Source organism: Pithys albifrons, chromosome 4 (genome assembly GCF_047495875.1).
Source record: "Pithys albifrons albifrons isolate INPA30051 chromosome 4, PitAlb_v1, whole genome shotgun sequence".
In the NCBI taxonomy this organism is placed as follows: Eukaryota; Metazoa; Chordata; class Aves; order Passeriformes; family Thamnophilidae; genus Pithys; species Pithys albifrons.
Window position 1 is genome coordinate 93,161,957 of NC_092461.1, and position 17,674 is coordinate 93,179,630.

Genomic DNA, 17,674 nt, shown 5'->3' on the forward strand with positions numbered 1-17,674 from the left:
CTCCAAAAAAACATCTTTCTTGGTGATTTTCTTCTTTTTCTTTCCCTTCCCCTGCAGCCCACATCCCTGAAGAGAAGGCCTCAGACTCCCTGGTTGCCTGACATCTTGCAGCTTTCCTTTGCTTCAGTCAGCTGTGTCCCTCTAAGAAAGGAGCTAATTGTTATTAAAGGATAAAGACCTCTCTACGACTGGCTTTTCCAATTTGGACAGTAATCCAGCTCACAGCAGTGCTGTGAATCAATACTTCACAAGAATAATCTCTAGGCAAATTGCTCTGCCAAGTCTAATTTTAAACGTGTCATTTTAAACATTTCTATAGCAGAAATATTCAACCATACATGACAAATCAATACACAAACTTGTATGACTACTTTGAAAACAGATATTCCAGGAATTGATCAAAGTGGTTCCATACTGAACTTGTATTGCAGCAATCTGCATACCATTGGGTCAGAAGATTGTTTCAGTTTGTTTTATCTTGTACAGACCACATTTTGTATAGGCTTCATACAACACTAGAGAAGATGCAGTCTTGTGTATTGATAATATTTTATATACTACCACTGCAAAAGCTGGATAAGCTCAAAGCTGAAGATTCTCTGCCTGGTTCTGCTTTTTACCAGAAACCCCATGCTTCCCTTAAAATCAATGGCAGTTGTGAGAAAACATTCAGGCCTGTTCCTCCAATCTACAGTCACACAGCTTTTGACAGGCATTTCACATATTGTCGTAGCCAGCTAAGTAATTTCAACACACTATTTGCAGTTTTGCAATATGCCAGGCTACGAAATGGAATTGATGCTGGACATGCAGAAATGCAGAGAAAATAGTAATGCTGGAGAAAATCTTCTTTGCTGCTAATCAAAACTCACCAGAGTGTGAAGGGATTATATATATAGGATCACCACCCCAGAATAGAACCTGCACCTCTGCTCACCAGGACTCACAACCTATTTCATTCCTCAGACAAGCACCTTCTTCCCTGCACCTTTCACAGCAGCAATGCCACTGTTCTCACGTAGGCAGCCACCTGGGTGATCCCTTTCCTCTTTTCAAGCAGCCAGATCTCCCTGTGCACACACAGTCCACCCCACCTGCTGGAATTCTGTCATAGACAAGGGAAGGAAATGCAAGAGCCAAGCCTCAAGGCAGGAAGAGGATGGACATGTGGCCTGGGAGATGCTTGCTTCTCCAAGAAGCAGAAAGCTCCAATTTTCAGCAAGTGTCATTACATATACAGATGAATAGCAAACTGTTTTGCCATCTCGTGGAAATTCAAGATTTCAGAAGAATTCCCTGTGCCAAGCTGGGATGGAAAGCCAAAACCTCAAAGGTTTCCATGACTCAATAATCTGAAAGCAAAACAAATAGTAGGGCTCATAAGCAGAAGGTTAATTTGGCATAAATCAAATTTGAAATTATATGTTCAGAGCTTGGCAATTTATTTTGTGAATAGATAGCATTTCAAAAAAAAATTGGTTTGCTGCAGAAAGTAAAGGTGGTTTGCCTAATTTTAATTTTCAAAACACAGTGTTCCAGGTCAACAAATTATTCTGAAGTTGACATGCAACTGAAAGGTTTTGACACAAAATCTCCAAATAAATTCTAATTCTAAACATTCTAATTTATAATTGCAATCTATATATTGCTAACATGAGGGCATGGAAATAAACAGATAAATAAAAGTTAAAAGAGTAAAATAGTAATGAATAAAGAAGCAATTAATGTTTATCTTAGGCCCAGCAAATAGCCTCAAGCAGGACATAAGCTCTGTTCATCACTAACTGTACACAGTGATTCTTCTGCCAACACACCTGTGCAACGGGATCAGCAAGTAAAGAGCCCAATGCATTCTTAGACACAAAAATGGAATGAAATAGAAATACCTGGTGCATAACCCTCACTTTTCTTCATCACCATTGCTTATAGTCAGAAAGCAGTAAGGCTCTATGAGCTCTTTGTGTGGGGAAGGAGATAACTGTTTTTCTTCTATACAAGGGTATGACCAAATCACATGCAGCAGGATCAAAAATTATAGGCATTCCCTAGACTGAGAAATTTAGCACACTGTCTGGGCACAACACCACATAGGAAGCACACTGTTGTAGCACAGTCAACTTAGCAGCAATTTTACACAATGACTTAACAGGTATTTTCTGTTGCATAGTCTTCTGATTCTATAATGTGATTACCGAAAACATCTTTTTTAAACATTTTTTAAATCAAGCTGAAATTCTTCCCTGAGTAGAGGGCCAGTACAGGCCAAGATGTTTAAATCCCATTCAATACCTTTCTTAGAGGCTTAAACAGGATTTTGTTAGTGAATAGCCCTTGGACCAGCCTTCCTTACCAGCATTATTTCAGCATTGACCACACTAAGGGAGAGGAGTGGAAAGTGGGCATTCATGCTGCCAAACCTCAGCAGCTAAAGTGCTCTGAACAGTTCTTCTTCCTATGCCTAGATCTTTTCACCAGCTAAGCGGATACATGGGGGTCCACAGAGTCATAGCTTTGGCCCATATGAAGGTAACAAAAATGTGGTTTGACTATACAACATCTTCCTCTGTGTTAAAAAAAACACAAATTTACTACCACAACTCACTCAACCCCCATTCCCCAATCAGTGGCTTTAAATTCATGAGAGAGCAATGGTGTATCATAGGCTATGAAATCATTTTCAGCCTCATATGGATGGACATACATTTTAGGCAGTATCACTTTATTCTGTAGATACATGCCTGGCTTCAACCTAGGCAAGTATTTTTCCCTCCTTCTGCTACTTCTGTGTGTCCTCAGCATTGCTGCATTTAACCCATTCCTGGCAAAGGAGCAAGTAAGATTATGTACTAGAGCAGCCTCCTGTTACTTGTGTCCTTAAATTCTGCTTCCTGGTGGAAACATTTAACTATCTAACCAGACAATTGTTTCTTATGTAGTATTTTTATTGCTAATTAATCCTGTAATACTTGCATCAAAACAAGCCCATGTTGTTTTCATTTTGATGAATAAAATAGCCACATTTGCCATGCTCATGATTGATCTTACAGGTATGATTTTGGTCTTTAGAATACCATCTCTCTTACACCCCTTTCTCAAATGGGAAGCTGAATTTCCACAATCATTTGAAATAGTACTAATTTTGAAACCTGACTTCACTGTCAGAAAATGAAGGCTATTTCATTTTAAACCCTGCCTTCCCTGCTGTTTTGGAAGGTTTTACCAAAGTTAAATAACTGTTGTTCAGCACAGTAAAGTAGTTTTTGCGAGACCTAGCTGAAAGCCTTAGGACAGAGTTGGTGACCAGATGACTCACTGTTGGCATCTCCTTTGTGAGATCCACTCAAACTGAAGACTTTTCAGAGAGGGAAACTGTAGGAGGAAATTGTGCTCCCTCATAGAAGCACAGTCCCTGAAAACTTAAAAATAGAAAAAACCAAACACCTGGCATAAATGTATTGCCTACAACTAACACTTTCCAAAGGCTAAAGGAGAAATCTTTTTGGTGTTGTCCTCCTTACCACATTATTCTCTGCTTTTATAGTATTTTAAATTCAGTTCCCAATCCCCTGATCAGTATTTCTGAACTGTAAATCACTTGAAGAGTTATTAGTTCATGCAAAAGGTTGACTGTAGAGTGTATTAACTGTGTTAAAGGCTGGCTATATATTTAACCTATATGTCACCTCACGCCTCCCACACACAGTTTCCTCCCCCTTGAGTATCACCCATTAACATTTATAGAATGTTCTAATCCCAGCCTCATATGTTAGTTTTTTCAAAGTAGGTTATCATTCACCCTTCTTGTCCCTTGTGTTTCTGCTCTTGCTGCTTAATTGTTCAGTGTAATTAGAGTGTAGAGCATTCATAAATCCTAAGAAACCTTGATAATGTATGGAAAACCAATACATTTATTGTGGATGGCAACTCCTGTTCTTTTATTGAGACCAAGCCTCTACCTATTGCGAAGAGCAGCTTTAATATCAAGACACTATTATCTGCAGCAATGTCTCCCAGCTTTTTAAGTAGCTGGTTGTTCAGCTGGAATTATTTACCTTCCACAGCATCACTCAAATGTCCCACTGCCCTACCAAGACTGACCAGATTTGCTTGTAGCTAGAGAGATTCACTTGGGGAAGACAAATGAAAATTTATTTTTGCTCCAAATGCTAGTGTTTCACTCCTCGTGTGTAGCCTAAAAATCCCATCTCTGCCTCTTTTCTCTCTTTCCCAGAAGTGCAGCACAAAGATCAAATTAATTTCCTCCATTCTGAATAGAAGGCTTGAAGAAAACATATAAAATTACTAGTATATACAGCAACAGTAAGATTATTCCTGAAGTAATAGATCAAATTCTAGTAGCAGCACTTTGAGAATGAAGATGAGAAATTGTAAAAGATTGAGAAGAAAGACACAAGAACACATAAAAAACTGCAAGTAAAAAAAAAGCAATTCAGTCTATCTAGTTTAGTGTTCAGAGGCAGCTTAATCCCTAACTTGCCCTGTAGTGGATAAAAAAAAGATTTGTAATAATACAAAACTTTTTAACTCAATGGTTAAGAAAAACTCACTTTCTACCCTTCAGTAAACTATCCAATGTTAATGAAATTACCTTTATTATATCTGCTAAAAAAGATTTTTGCTGCAGTAACTACACTGTTGACATTGAGGTAACACCACCTGATACCCACCAGTGACATAATTGTGCCAGCAATATAGACTTGCCTTGAGTAACAAGGCCCTAGGGACACAGGACTCCTACCATGTCACTCCTTTTGTTTACAGAGTACAAGCTGTTATTTTTGTGAAGGTCAAACACACCATTTTCACATACGTATTAATTATAAAAATCACTACTTTTCAATTTCCTGGTTTTCAGAAACACCTGCACCTTGCATATTTCTCAAATACAAGATCTTTGAGATGTAATAATCTAATTGTAAAGGATGTTTAATACTGCCACCGATCCTGAAAGGATCTCTGTCCCAAAGGCTGAACAAAATCAGCATTTTATTCCACCAGGCAATCTGAAACTTTAAAGCGAGTAACAATGAATGCTTTTGCTCTTAATTAGAAGTGGCAATTCTGGGTCTCCTCCTCATAGAAGCACGTTGCATTTTCATAGGTGGGCTGGCTTTCTAAAGTGCTGAGCAATCAGTGATTCCCACTGTTGTTGACAGAAAATGCAAATCACTCGGTGCTTTTGGAAAGCGAATCTTTAGTTCAGGGACCTAATTTGGAACTCTTTTTTTTTTTTTTTAATCTCGAGGGAAAAAAAAAAAAGGCAGTGATCTGCAGCCGATACTATCAGCCTGCTTCACAGCAAGAAATAAGGAGCAGAGGGGAGCAGGTTTAAAGAACTACTTAATTTATTTTACTACATTGAATGAAGTCTTCCTACCACTTCCTGCATCCCTCCAGATTATATTCTCACCAAAAACATGGAATTTTTAGAAAGGGAGAAAATGGATGGTTAAAAAAAAAAAGAAAGTTGGCTTTGGTCAACCTCCTGTATATTATTAATACCCAGGGTTTGCCAGATTCGCAGGGGAAAGTGGAAAGCAAAACCCAATATGCTTTTAGAGAACTTCAAATTACATGGAAGACACCACAGAAATACAGAGCTTAATATTTTTACACCATAAGTGTATACAAAAACATCTCTACTCAATGCTGTTATGATACACAAGAGTGCACGTCTGAATCGCAATGCTTGAAAAATGTTGTGTTGTATTTTGTACCACACTAAGTGTTAGTCTATCAAAAACTGTCTCTTCATATAGAGTAAACATTGTAAAGAAACAAATGTATTCTTTGCTAGAAAAACATTTAATTCCCTGTGAAAATAGGAGCCGTAAACAGTGGAAAGGAAGTTAATTAGCATCCCAAAAGGAGCCTCTTACTACTTCTCCCTAGAGGTTTTCCATGTAAAATGGTTACTTAGACACCTTTTGTGTGTATGAATCTTCACATAATTCTGTAGTTCAACGAAGCTGCAACAGAAGCTGAGGCCTACCCTAGGTAAATAGTAAATTAAAATCCATAACTACTTTACGGACATAAAAGATTCAACAAATAGATTCTTTTGGAGATATATGGTTGTGATTATTTAATAAAAAGAAATTGAGACTGGAAATAACTCAATCAGGCAGATGAGTTCCTCTGATGGAGATTGTGGCAAAACAGGTCATAGAAAAAAGGTGAATGTAATGAAGAAAATGAGTTCAGACAAAAATTCAAAAAATGTTCTGCAGAACCAGCTACTCAGTGGCAAAGCATGAGTCTAGCAGACCCCAGCCTGCAAAGAAGGAAGCAAACAAGGTTTTCACTCATGGTCTCTGACAATCTGGCAAAAGGAGGAAAACTTCTGATTCCACACGGATCTAATCCATCAGAGCCCTTCATAAAAGGGCTGGATCCCCTGGATAGCTGTAAAAGTCAGAAAGCCTTCAACTCCCTGTCCTGCAGGTGATGCTCTGAGTCTGTAGCCAGGAAGGTATTTCAGGGAGAGTAGTGTATGCAAAAACCAGGAGCTGCTGCTCTCACAGCCACCCGCAGCTACAGGGTCAGGAGAGTTTAAGCTGGAAATAGCAATAGACTTTTAAAGGGATTTCAGGCAGATCACAGAGAAAAGTTTTCCAGGGAGGAGGATTTCGAGGGGTCATTAACACAAGACGGGAAGGTTTTCTAAAGTACATATTCCAGTTGACAGTGGAACAGGCAAAATCCCTAAGTGAAATATATGGCCTATATTGTAAAATGTGGATAATCCTAATGGTCTTCTGATTTTAGAACCTATTAATTATTTAGGAAAAGTACTGTGGCCATAGCAGGAAACGTAAGTTTTCAAATCCTATCCCTCAAACTTGTGATGTTGACTTTAAAGCAATTAGTCCATTATCTGGGCCTTCAACTCTCAGGAGCCTCAATAACAACACTCTGGACAACCCTATTGAATTAGCCCTCATATTCTTCATTCTTTGTGAGTAGTTTTCAGACAAAAGGTGGGTATATGTGATATTTGCCTTTTCACATTTGAGGAGACTTATTGGAAAAATACAATGGATAAAATTATCAGAAATAAAGGCTGATGATAATTAAAAATTAGTGGCACAAAAATTGGACATCAATGACTGACTTAGAAAAAAAGACTTTTTAAAAAGTGTTTGCCTGTCACTATGTCCCATTTTCACTCAAGAGGCAGTATCAAGTTGTCTCCAAATCCACCAGACCTTACCCATAGCAAAATCCTCTGCAAGTAGAGAAATCCCTGATTAGCAAAGAACATGGCCCACTGGTGTCAGTGACACGGCAAGGGGCGACAGAATGACTGTAAATATATTCTACCTATTCTTAGGGGCGCCACCTTCTTTAAGTCAGAGCAATGGAGTCAGGAGTCAGGCTACTGGTCCATTAATGGTGGAGTGCAGGGACCATGAAAGTACTGCAAATCTCATTTCTAGCTCAGCTACACCCACAAATCAGAGAACAGCACATTTGGCTCCTGAAAACCTTGAGGGTTCTGCTGCTGATTTAGTCCCAGGATTCCTAGTACAAAAATATTTAAAAATATGATGTATGTGCACTGTATCATCTTTGTAATCCCAGTCTGAAATAGGCCTTCTGGGATATAAGGGGCTGTTGCTGCATATCAACACACACTTCCACAGGACTGAGTCACACCTGTGCTCACCCCCCTCAGTGCACCTCTCTGCTACCCCCAGCTGCTTCAATTTACTATCTGAGCCAAAGAGAATTACAGAAAGTTCTCCTCTGTTAACTTCTACCACTTGATTCCCTGAACCAGACCTCCATAAGCAATGGCTCAGCTCTTCCTAAGGAAAATTATCTCCTTTCCTGTTATAGCAATGGTCTCCACTTGAACTTCATTTCATGAAAGAGCTGTTTGGATCCTAGCTTCTGCAGTTTGCTCAAATGCATTGTTCTTCTGCCATATGCCATGGAAACATCCATAGAGCGATGAAACTGAAAGCAGAGAACAAAGCTTGAGCTGCACATGTGTTGTGCCCAGATCACTAATGTGAGATGATGTTCTGTAGCCTTGATATGCAATGCTATTTATGTCATCACCATAAATAGTTACACGTATTTAATTAAAACAATGTAAATAGTACATGGACAACTGTCTTTGTGAATGCCATCCTTAAATCTCTCTCATCTAGCTCTTTCCTCTCCTTTTTCCTATTGCAAATATTTTCTTCACAGTTATCACCAGGATAACATCCTATCTTTTCCACAAACTTGACTAAATCACTCTGGCTGATAGCCATATCAGAGGATAGGACCCTCCCCCTCTTTCTTCAATTGTAAATGGGAACTATTCTGTAGATTTATTAAAAAAAAAAAAGAGAACTTTTCCTGCTGAAGGAATGTGTTTGGCATTTCAACCAAAAGATTCCATAACAGTGTGTTTTGCCGTATGCATAAAATAAGTTATACAAGAAATTGCAAGACATATGTCACAAATTGGCTTTAATATCTTTGCAGAGATATTTAGAGGATATACATTCTGCAGGTCTGGGATCCGCACCCAGAAGAGTGGGAGCAGTGCATACATTATTTCTCTCCTCTCCCCACCCACATCTTAACATCGGTGGAGAAACCAGCACAGAATTAACATAAACAGTGAACTTTTAGAGTATTCCCTCCAAGTTTACAAATCTCTAAAGCAAAAAGAGGTTATGTCGTAAATGGAGTCCTATTACGTGAAAGTCAAAGGGGACACTGACTATTTAAAGAAATATGTTTCTCCCAAGCAGAATACTGCCAGAAGAGCAGACAGTGATCGTCACCATACACATAGTGTATTGAATTCTAATGCCACAATCTCAGCAAATATCAGACAGCACAAGCACTCGGTAATATTTAAAGGTAAGAAATTACCCAACTATCTCAACATATGCCAGACACTTGCTCACCTGATGGTACAAAAACATATGTCTGCCAGTTCTGTCTGCTGTAAACTGGACCCTTTTCCAGACCCTGACATCTCCTGCGTATTCAATTGTTATTCTTAGATGACCACAACACCACCTTATCCATCCCATTTTGAGCACAACAAAAATGAAAATAAGGCTCCAGACAATTTAGTACTCAGAGCATACACAAGCATGACAGGGCTCACCTCCAGAGGCCCCACTTGACTTTGGTATCCCGTACTTCCCCTTGCAAATCCAGACACTGCTGGAGCAACTTCAATCTATGCCTGCTAAGACAAAAGGCCTAATCAACACATCGCATGCACTTTTTTGGCACAGTGAGAAGATGCTCCCTTGCTAAATTCTGTTGTGGTAGAGTTTTTCAGACAACAACCATCAGCTGTTTGCCCTTTGTGATGACCATTACGCGCTATTGAACACTGAGCTCCAGTGGACAGACAACTTATTTTGCACTACTGACACAAACCTGCTCTCCCGTTTCCAGAATAGATTCCCCCAGCCTTAGTGAAAGTAACTACTTCTTTTATTTCCACTTGCAGGAATAAGTCATGAGTCAACTTCGTTGACACCTCTCATGACTGGACTTTCCGGAAAAGGAAACTTTTTTTTGTAGGCTTGGGGTCCTTTAAATTTTAGAATAGCTGGTAAGAATGACCCAGACTGCTGCATGAGCTGTACAGTTTTCTTAAGCCTTGAGAGCTTTACTGAAAATACACATAACTTTTGAGTAAAAGAAGAAAACAAAGAGAAAGTCTACATATAATACACCTAAACTGTCATTTTTTATCAAATGAATTAAGCAAGGCCCTTCCTACTTAGTTACAGAATAGAAAAAGGAAAATACATATCAAATGCCAATAAGCTCACATTTTCCTTCAAATTTTGTGGAGTCCTGTGTATTTTCCAGAGCTCACTCTTCTATGCCAACCTGCTATTTAAAGGTGTTAGACTGTATTGTTACACAAAGATGAGATTATATCATGATTACCACAAATTATTTTTGTAGTTAGAAAAAATAAAATAATCTCATCTCCACAGTATGAATATTCTTCCCTCTTTGTAATAATATATCCACTTACTTCTGGAAGATTTTTTTTCGGCTTGTCAAGACTCACTTGGATCTTCAGAAATAATTGACAGAGTTCTAACTTGCATACAAAGCTTTCTTGACCATACATGTTTAGATTCAAAACAAATTCACACTGTCTGTGCACCACTTCCAGCACTGCTCCTACAAGGAATCAGAAAATACATTGCATATTTGAGGGAAGATGTCCAGCTGTAGAAGGGCAGATAACCAAAATCCATTAAAGCCCTTGTCTTCTTCCATGATGGCTCTTCCTTCAGTTCCTGCATTGTCAGTTTTTTGCCTGATGCAAATTAGATACTGCTCAAATTGATAATAGTGTCTACTAAACAGTTAGTTCCTTTATTTTAGGGTTATTCTATTTTTTTTTTCCTCCAACAGATACATGTCAGGGTGCTTAAGCTGAAATCATCTTTCCTGATTTATATGAAGTTTTGAGCTGTATCTAGTGTACAGAAAGCTTTTTCTTTTATTATTTTGTGAAACATTCCTTTGCATTTTCAACCAACTAAAGCTACAATCACTGGGATGGAAAAGAAGAATAAATATTGTACCATGGTTATTGATCCAAAGCCATGAACTATCAAGAACCCTTAACTTCTAGGACCTGGTCCAAGGGCTGTTGGAATCAGTGCATTACTGTCATTCATTTCAATGGGTTTTGGATGAGACTCTTTAGAAATGATCACTTTATAAATCCTTGAATTTCTAAAATAACATAATTGTGAAATTTTGCTCGAGAGTCTCATCTAGTATGAGATTCCTGCTCTTGTTGAAATGAACAGTACAAATTAAAGTTACTAACTTAGACAAGGGTTCTGCAAATGCCCACACCTAAGCTTTCCTTTATTGGCCCGGCCTATGTAGGAATGACCAAATAGATAAAGACCTGCCTATGGAGTAGCAAAACAGAGTTTATCAAATTGGATTAAGGTCGTACTCTAAGTACATTTAATCATCAAAAAATACTCAAGACAGAAGCCTCTGTATTTTTGTACTTGATGTAACCTGTGATCCTATTCACAACAAAGATGTAATTCACATAATCTCAACTGAAACGTAAACTAAGCATTCTGCTTAAGTGCTTAATTCAATTTAAATGCTTTGAAAAACACTAGAGCTGCTGCTCATGTCCTCAAAGGTTAGTGAGTTCAAGTGCTGACAAACAGCAGCTGAACTTACAAGGCACACTGCAATTCTTCAGATGGCTGGTCAGAAAAAAATGCTTCATTATACAAACCAGAAATATCAAGCAAGCTACAATATTCAGTTCAATCCTGACAGAAAAGTACCTGATGCATAATTTAAAAATATATAATCTGTTTATTTTAATTATTATTTTTCACAAGCTGTTAAAGTATTATATAAATTTGCAATATGAAGATCAGATTGCAACATTGGGGGAGTTTAGAAAGACACAAGGAATACAGAAGTTAGTAAATCACTGCCATACATTTCCTAAGCATTATAAATATACTGCAATTATTTCTCAATCTATTAAAAAAATGCATGTGTTCAAGGTGGTACATTCTCTCTTTCAAGAGACAACAATATCACAAGCACCACCTGTGAAGCACTGAGAGGGAAAACTACTCCCTGGTCTGTGATTATGTAATGATAAGGATCCAGGCCCTTCAGGGTATCTCTTCATTGGTGGCCTCAGAAAATAGGCTGAGGATCAAGTGGGCATGATGAGCCAGCTACCGTTCTGCTTACCGTAAGTGCACTGAAGGAATAATGTCTGAACCGAGTGAAAAAGTTTGTGCTGCCATTATATATTTAATGGCTCTTCCAGACACTAGTCTATTCTTTTTCAGTGCAGTCAATCTAGTGCTCTTCATGAACACTAAGTTATTTACTTGTGACTATTAAGTATGCAATAATGACTCAACTGTACTCCAAACATATACATTCGCCTGACTTAGCATTCCATAACTACTCATTTATTAATTGCTTAAAAGCATTCAAAGCAACACAGCAGGCTGGCAACATGACCCTGATTCTTTATGTCCCTAGAGTACAAAACAGTAAAAATGCAATTTTTAAGAAAATGACACTCATTCCAGAACAAACAGGGCATTTTTTCCCCCCTGAATATTTTAATGATAACTACCTAGTTCAGAACCCAAAATCTCTATTAAGGACTTCAAAACATTTTGACTGCAATGAAGTACAGCAGCTTATCAACCATGACGGTACTGTACGAAGAGGGAAGATCCTACCTAGGCTTCCCTACTTCCTATGCATATCTCATTTTTGTAATATTCCCATCTGAAGGAAGAACATATATAGAACAGTGTCATGAAAACAGGATTAGGAGAACTGTGATTTTTTTCCTAACACGCATCACACTTTACGAGACAGGTAATACCATTCAGAAAATCCCCCATAATTCTTTTCATTATGATTGCAGAGTTCGCTGAGATTCATTTTTAAGGAAACAGGCAGCTACTCTCGGCTGATCCTGCCTGTATTCTCTGTCAGTATCTCAGTCTTGTTCACACAACACAACAGGATGGCAGGGTGCTCCTTCCTAAGTGACGTCATCAGCAGTATTGCCCTCCATGTATTACTGCTCAGAGATATCTAAAAAAACACTATGCTAAATCTATGTCAGTAAAAAGCTACCACCCTACAAGGAGAGGCTTTTGGAAGTCGTTCTGGCGACAGAAACACCATCACAAAATGGTACAGCCTGTCATTACTTCTCTTAGCTTATGCCTCCCCGGACCCTGAGAACCCAAGAGAAGCAGACACAGGGGCTTCCTTAAATTACAGCCAGGAAGATTTTCAGCAGTCTCTTGCTTTACCGGGGGTTGTCTTGGACGCGAGCCCCGGCCGCCAGCATTACACAAGAAGCGACTGCCATCTTCAGGGGAGTCCCGGTACCGGACCCGCGCACCCTCCGCAAACACACCGCTACTAAAGTTGTGACCACAACCAAAGGCAGCTGGGGGTGGGTGGCCGTGACAACCAACTCGACAAAACCCTCGCTTCGCTCCCTCTCTCACAGAGGTAAAGGGACGATGTTTTCCCGCGCAGCGCGGCGCAGGGTCCCTCCTCTCCCATCCCTGCCGGCCGGGCGCGGGCAGCGCTCCGGAACGGGGCGCCTCGCAGGCATCCTGCCGCGCTGCCGGCCACTCCGCGGGGACCGGGACTGCAAATTTAACTCTTTCCGAGGAGCGAACACCTCCGCCGTCCGCCTGCCCCGCACCCTCGTGCGGGCGCTCAGCCGCTCCAGCCGCGCTGGCCGGAGGTCAGGGAAGGGGGAGACCCCACGGAACCCTCCCCGCCTTCTCCTCAAACTAAGGCTGTGATCGCTGCCCGTCGCGTCCCGGCGCCACATGGGATAAGCCGTGCTGGCACGGTGTGCCCGCCGGCGGAGCGGCGCGGCCGGCGTGCATCTGTTGCTGAGCGGGTGGCTGCTGGCACAGAGATGCGGCCGCGGCTCCGCTGGGCGAGCAGGCACCTTCCTCCCACCGGTGTGCGTGCGTGCCAAGGGCAGCGCATCCCAGCAGCCGCCGCCACCGAGCACCCCCGCCACCCGAGCACCCGCCCGGGCCCACCCCCGCGCTGGAGGCGACTCCCGGGCAGGGGCGCCCCAGCTGCCGAGGGAGCCGCTCCTGATGTGCCGGGCGGGCAGGATACGGCCCGCTGGCTCCACGTCCTCCCCCTCCCCCGCCGGTCCCCCCACATCTGCCGGCAGCTCGGAGGCGCCGCGCACGGCCCCGCCGGCAGTCGCGGCCCCGCCGGCAGTCGCAGCCCCGGCCCGGGCGTCCGCGCTGCCCTTGCGCCCCTGCACCCGCAGCGCCCCGGGACTGGGCGGCGGCGCGGGGCCCGCGGCGGTCCCTACCTCCGTGTCGTAGAGCCGCAGGTCCAGGAAATAGGGGTTGAGCAGGGACTCGTTGCGGATCTGATCCATGGCCAGCTGCACGGCGGGCAGCACTCCCCGGCCGATCCTGCTTTTCTGGTCCTCCTCGGACTGGCTGAGCGGCATCAAGCCCATGATGGATATCGGCGTGGTGGCGTTGGGGGGCAGCCCGGCCGCCCCCCGGGAGCTGCCCCGCGGCCAGCCCCAGCCCGGCGGCGCCCAGCCCAGGCACAGGAGCAGCAGTAGCATGGCAGGGTTGGAGGTGGCAGCGGCCGGTCTCCGCGGAGAGGGATGCATGCTGCTGGCTGGGGGGTAGGAGGAGGAGGTCTGAGGGTGGGAGGACGGACAGAGGGGCGGAAGGGAGGCGAGCCCCTCTCAGTCCGGGTGCATCCCCCGGCGGCAGAAGCCAAGGCGGGAGGAAAAGAGCTGCCAGTCTTCGCTTCCCCGGGAGCCTCGGGGTCTCCTCTCGTCCCCCCCTCCACTCCCCTGGCAATAATCCTTCTGGCAATGGCGCCTACTCCTTCCCAGGTCTGCCAGCTGCAACCACCAGGAGCAATAAATAAATAAATAAATAACCCCCACCACCACGCACACTGACACGCTCCCCACCACCCTCGTCTGCTCTCCCCAGCAGCACAGCAAAGGAGTTGGACCTCTCTCCTCGGCAGCTCTCCCCCTTCTCCGTTCAGGGAGGGACAGCACCTCTCAGGAGCGGGGCGGGGAGCCGAGCAGCCCTCATTGAACACCTCCCTCCTTCCCCCTCCTCCTCCAAAAGGGGAGAAAAAAAAAGATGCTCCGGCAGAAAACGCCGAAAAGGAGAAAGCCCCCCCTAGAGCCGGGGAGGCGGAGGAGGGGAGCGGTGCCGAGCTGGGGCGGGGGTGCTAGTGCCGCATTCCGCGGGAGCCGGGGCAGCCCCCGCCGCGGGCGGGAGGTGCCGCCTGCGCTCGTCCTTCGGGTCGGGCAGAGCCGCCGGACAGGATGCGCGGGCGGGGCCAGAGCAAAGTGTGCGGCGGCTGGGGCCGGGCGGCAGCAGCGTTCGCTGCTTGTGGGTCGGGCACCTTCTCCAGGTGGAGCTCCCAACGCGAGAGCGGATGGGCGCGGGGAGGTGCGTGCGGTGGCTGCTGCCCATCCACGGGCGTGGGGAGGCGGCGGCAGCCACGGCTGCGCTCCCTCCCCACGCGCGACCCGCCCGGCACACGCACACACAGCGCGGTGCGGGAGGGCCCCGCGCACACTGCCCGCCCTCCCCCGCGCACACGCGGCACGCAACACGCTCCCACTCGGGACCAGCACCTCGCACACGCACACGCGCAGCCGGCCCGGCCCACGGCAGCTCTGCGGCACGCAGCAGACGCGCGTTTCGCAAGAGCAGGAGTCGGGATTTTTTATTCTTGACTGGTTTCTTTTTCCCGCAGATTTGGCGGTTTTGGGGGAGCCTGGCACACGGCTCGCGGTTACCAAAAAAAAAAAGGCGGGGGAGCGGGAGAAAAGGCTGCAGCAGGACTGAGCTCCCCCGAGGGGTGCCGCAACCCTACGAGTAGCCTGGGGGAGGCAAGCCCTTTCCACGTCGGTTCTCCCAAGGTACTTCCCTCCACATCTCAGCGGCCGTGGGACATATCCCGTATACATCCCAAGGCTTTCTGCTTTGCTCCCAGCCTGTCCTTGCACCCCAGGAAACAGATTCACACTGCCCACCCACATCCGTGTGCTCATCTATTTTCTGACAGGTGGATCCCACATAGGAAGCAGTACTTGGAAAATGCAAAACTTTTCTTAGCCCTCCCTTAGGCATCCCACTTTCTATTCATAATTTTCCTGAGGTCACTCAGAGCACATCTTTGAAGATGAACCTAATACGTATAATTTATATCACATACGCAACTGCAGGATCTGTGCAACAAATTGGAAAGAATGTTCATGGATTAATAAATTCTAAGATCATAATGATCTGACCTTGGGCTAAAAGGCCTCAACCAGTAATTTTATAAGTCTTGCTGCTTTACAGCCTTTCCCTCAGAATGACATCCAGCCGTGTTGATTTAAAGGCATCAGTAATGAAGAGTCCACTACAGCTCTTGATTAATCATTTCAATCATTAATTAGTTTCCTAAAAGGTGCATCTCATATTCAGTATCAATTTGTCTTATTCCAGCTTCCTATCATTGTTTCTTACCATGCCTTTATTGGCTTAAGGGGATGTAGTATCGGTGATCTCCCATGCACATGGGCTAAGATTAATCACATGTTGCTATTGTAAAACAATTAGGCCAACATTCCCTCACCTCAAGAATAATTTCTGAAGGCATTTTCTAGGCACCTCTCTTTTATCTGCATTATATATCAGCTGGCCCTTCTAACCCTGGGACCTGCCAGCATTGGGCCATCAGTTGCAACCTCAGCAGCTCCCTTGGCACCAGCCAGTGCCACAGGCTGGGCATGTTGGGAAAGCAATGGGCAAACCAGCCAGTGTATCATTCTTGGGGGAACTCCTTTTTATGGAATCATCTACACTGTCTTATGAAACCATACTGCCTAAAAGCACAGCCTATATCTTTACTGCTGTGCACTTGATTTTGCACTAGAATAAATAAAACCATGAGCTTTATTTGTACAAGTGACTTGTCAAGCAGCTTGTTACCTGCAAACTGTCCAGCAATTCATTTTCTACCAGAAAATTATTATGACACCAAGAATATTCCTAGGATGCCAACATGAATAGGTGCCATATTGATTTTGTATAATGCTATTTTTAATTAGAATGTCCTATGCTAAATGATGTTTTGCCATTCTCAACTTGATATGCAATACATATCAAGTTTGTCTGTCATAATCCATTTCACAGAAAATCATTCTTCACTGCTTGTATCCTGTATCATTCCATGACTTTCTCCAGGTCTCCACTACCTGGCTACCAGGACTACTGCTACTACTACTTGAATCAGTTTGGTGAACATTTTACAAAATTAACACACACACTCACATTGTCTCTGGAACATCAGCAGCTTTCTAAGGTTTGTTTTGGTTTTTTTAAAGCAATTTCCCAGTTTTTGAGAACTCAGTCTTTCTGAATGAAAGTTTGATTCCACATTCTGTGGTACAAGAGAATTAATACCTTCAGTATTTTTTTTACCAGCTGGTTAACATCCTTCCTTGTAACTGCTGCAATGGCAAATGTCCCTTTGTTAACTGAAGAATGAAATGCATCTCCTCAATTCTTTCCCAACACAGGCTGGAAAGAGTTATGGCACAGTTCCACTAAGTGTAGTTCAAGGCTTGCTATAAGGAGGGAGGCAGAGCCCAGCTGCTGGCAGTGCCCATGCAGTGCCCTGGGGAGGACAGTGCTGGAGAGACAGGGCAAGAAAATGAACCCAGGAACTGCAGAAGTCTGGAGTATGGCTGGATATCATTTAAACCAAGCAAAGCTAGGCTTCAAATTACAGTATTTAACATTGTGATACTTCTGACCTTAAGCTGTTTGTCATTGCATTCCCTGTCAGTAAAAGAAGGGTGCTCTTCCTTCATGGTGATACAGTGAAGCCAAATTAATAAATATTTGGGAAACACTAAGACACTGTACCATTCAAGGTTTATAATAACAAAGAAACAAAAAAACAACCAACCAGTTAAAAAAAAACCAAAACAAACAAAAACCTCCACGCTAAGAAAACATCTTTTATTTTTCAGGCTAGGGATTTATTGTGGGGAAGTAAATAAGGCATTTATTGAACAGTGAGGATTAGGCAAAGGAGGAGGATTAGC

At 43.4% G+C, this 17,674-nt stretch overlaps 1 protein-coding gene across 2 annotated transcripts in view; it reads right to left on the reverse strand.

Moving 5' to 3' along the window:
• GABBR2 (gamma-aminobutyric acid type B receptor subunit 2) overlaps positions 1-14,974 on the reverse strand; it is a 482,477-nt gene extending 467,503 nt beyond the window's left edge. The window contains exon 1 of one of the 2 annotated variants that reach the window (XM_071555005.1): positions 13,898-14,974. In XM_071555005.1, coding sequence (XP_071411106.1) covers positions 13,898-14,212 — 315 coding nt within the window. In that variant the 5' untranslated portion in view covers positions 14,213-14,974. The remainder of the gene's footprint in view (positions 1-13,897) is intronic. The other variant, XM_071555006.1, reaches the window with a different exon arrangement.
• Positions 14,975-17,674: the final 2,700 nt, after the last annotated feature.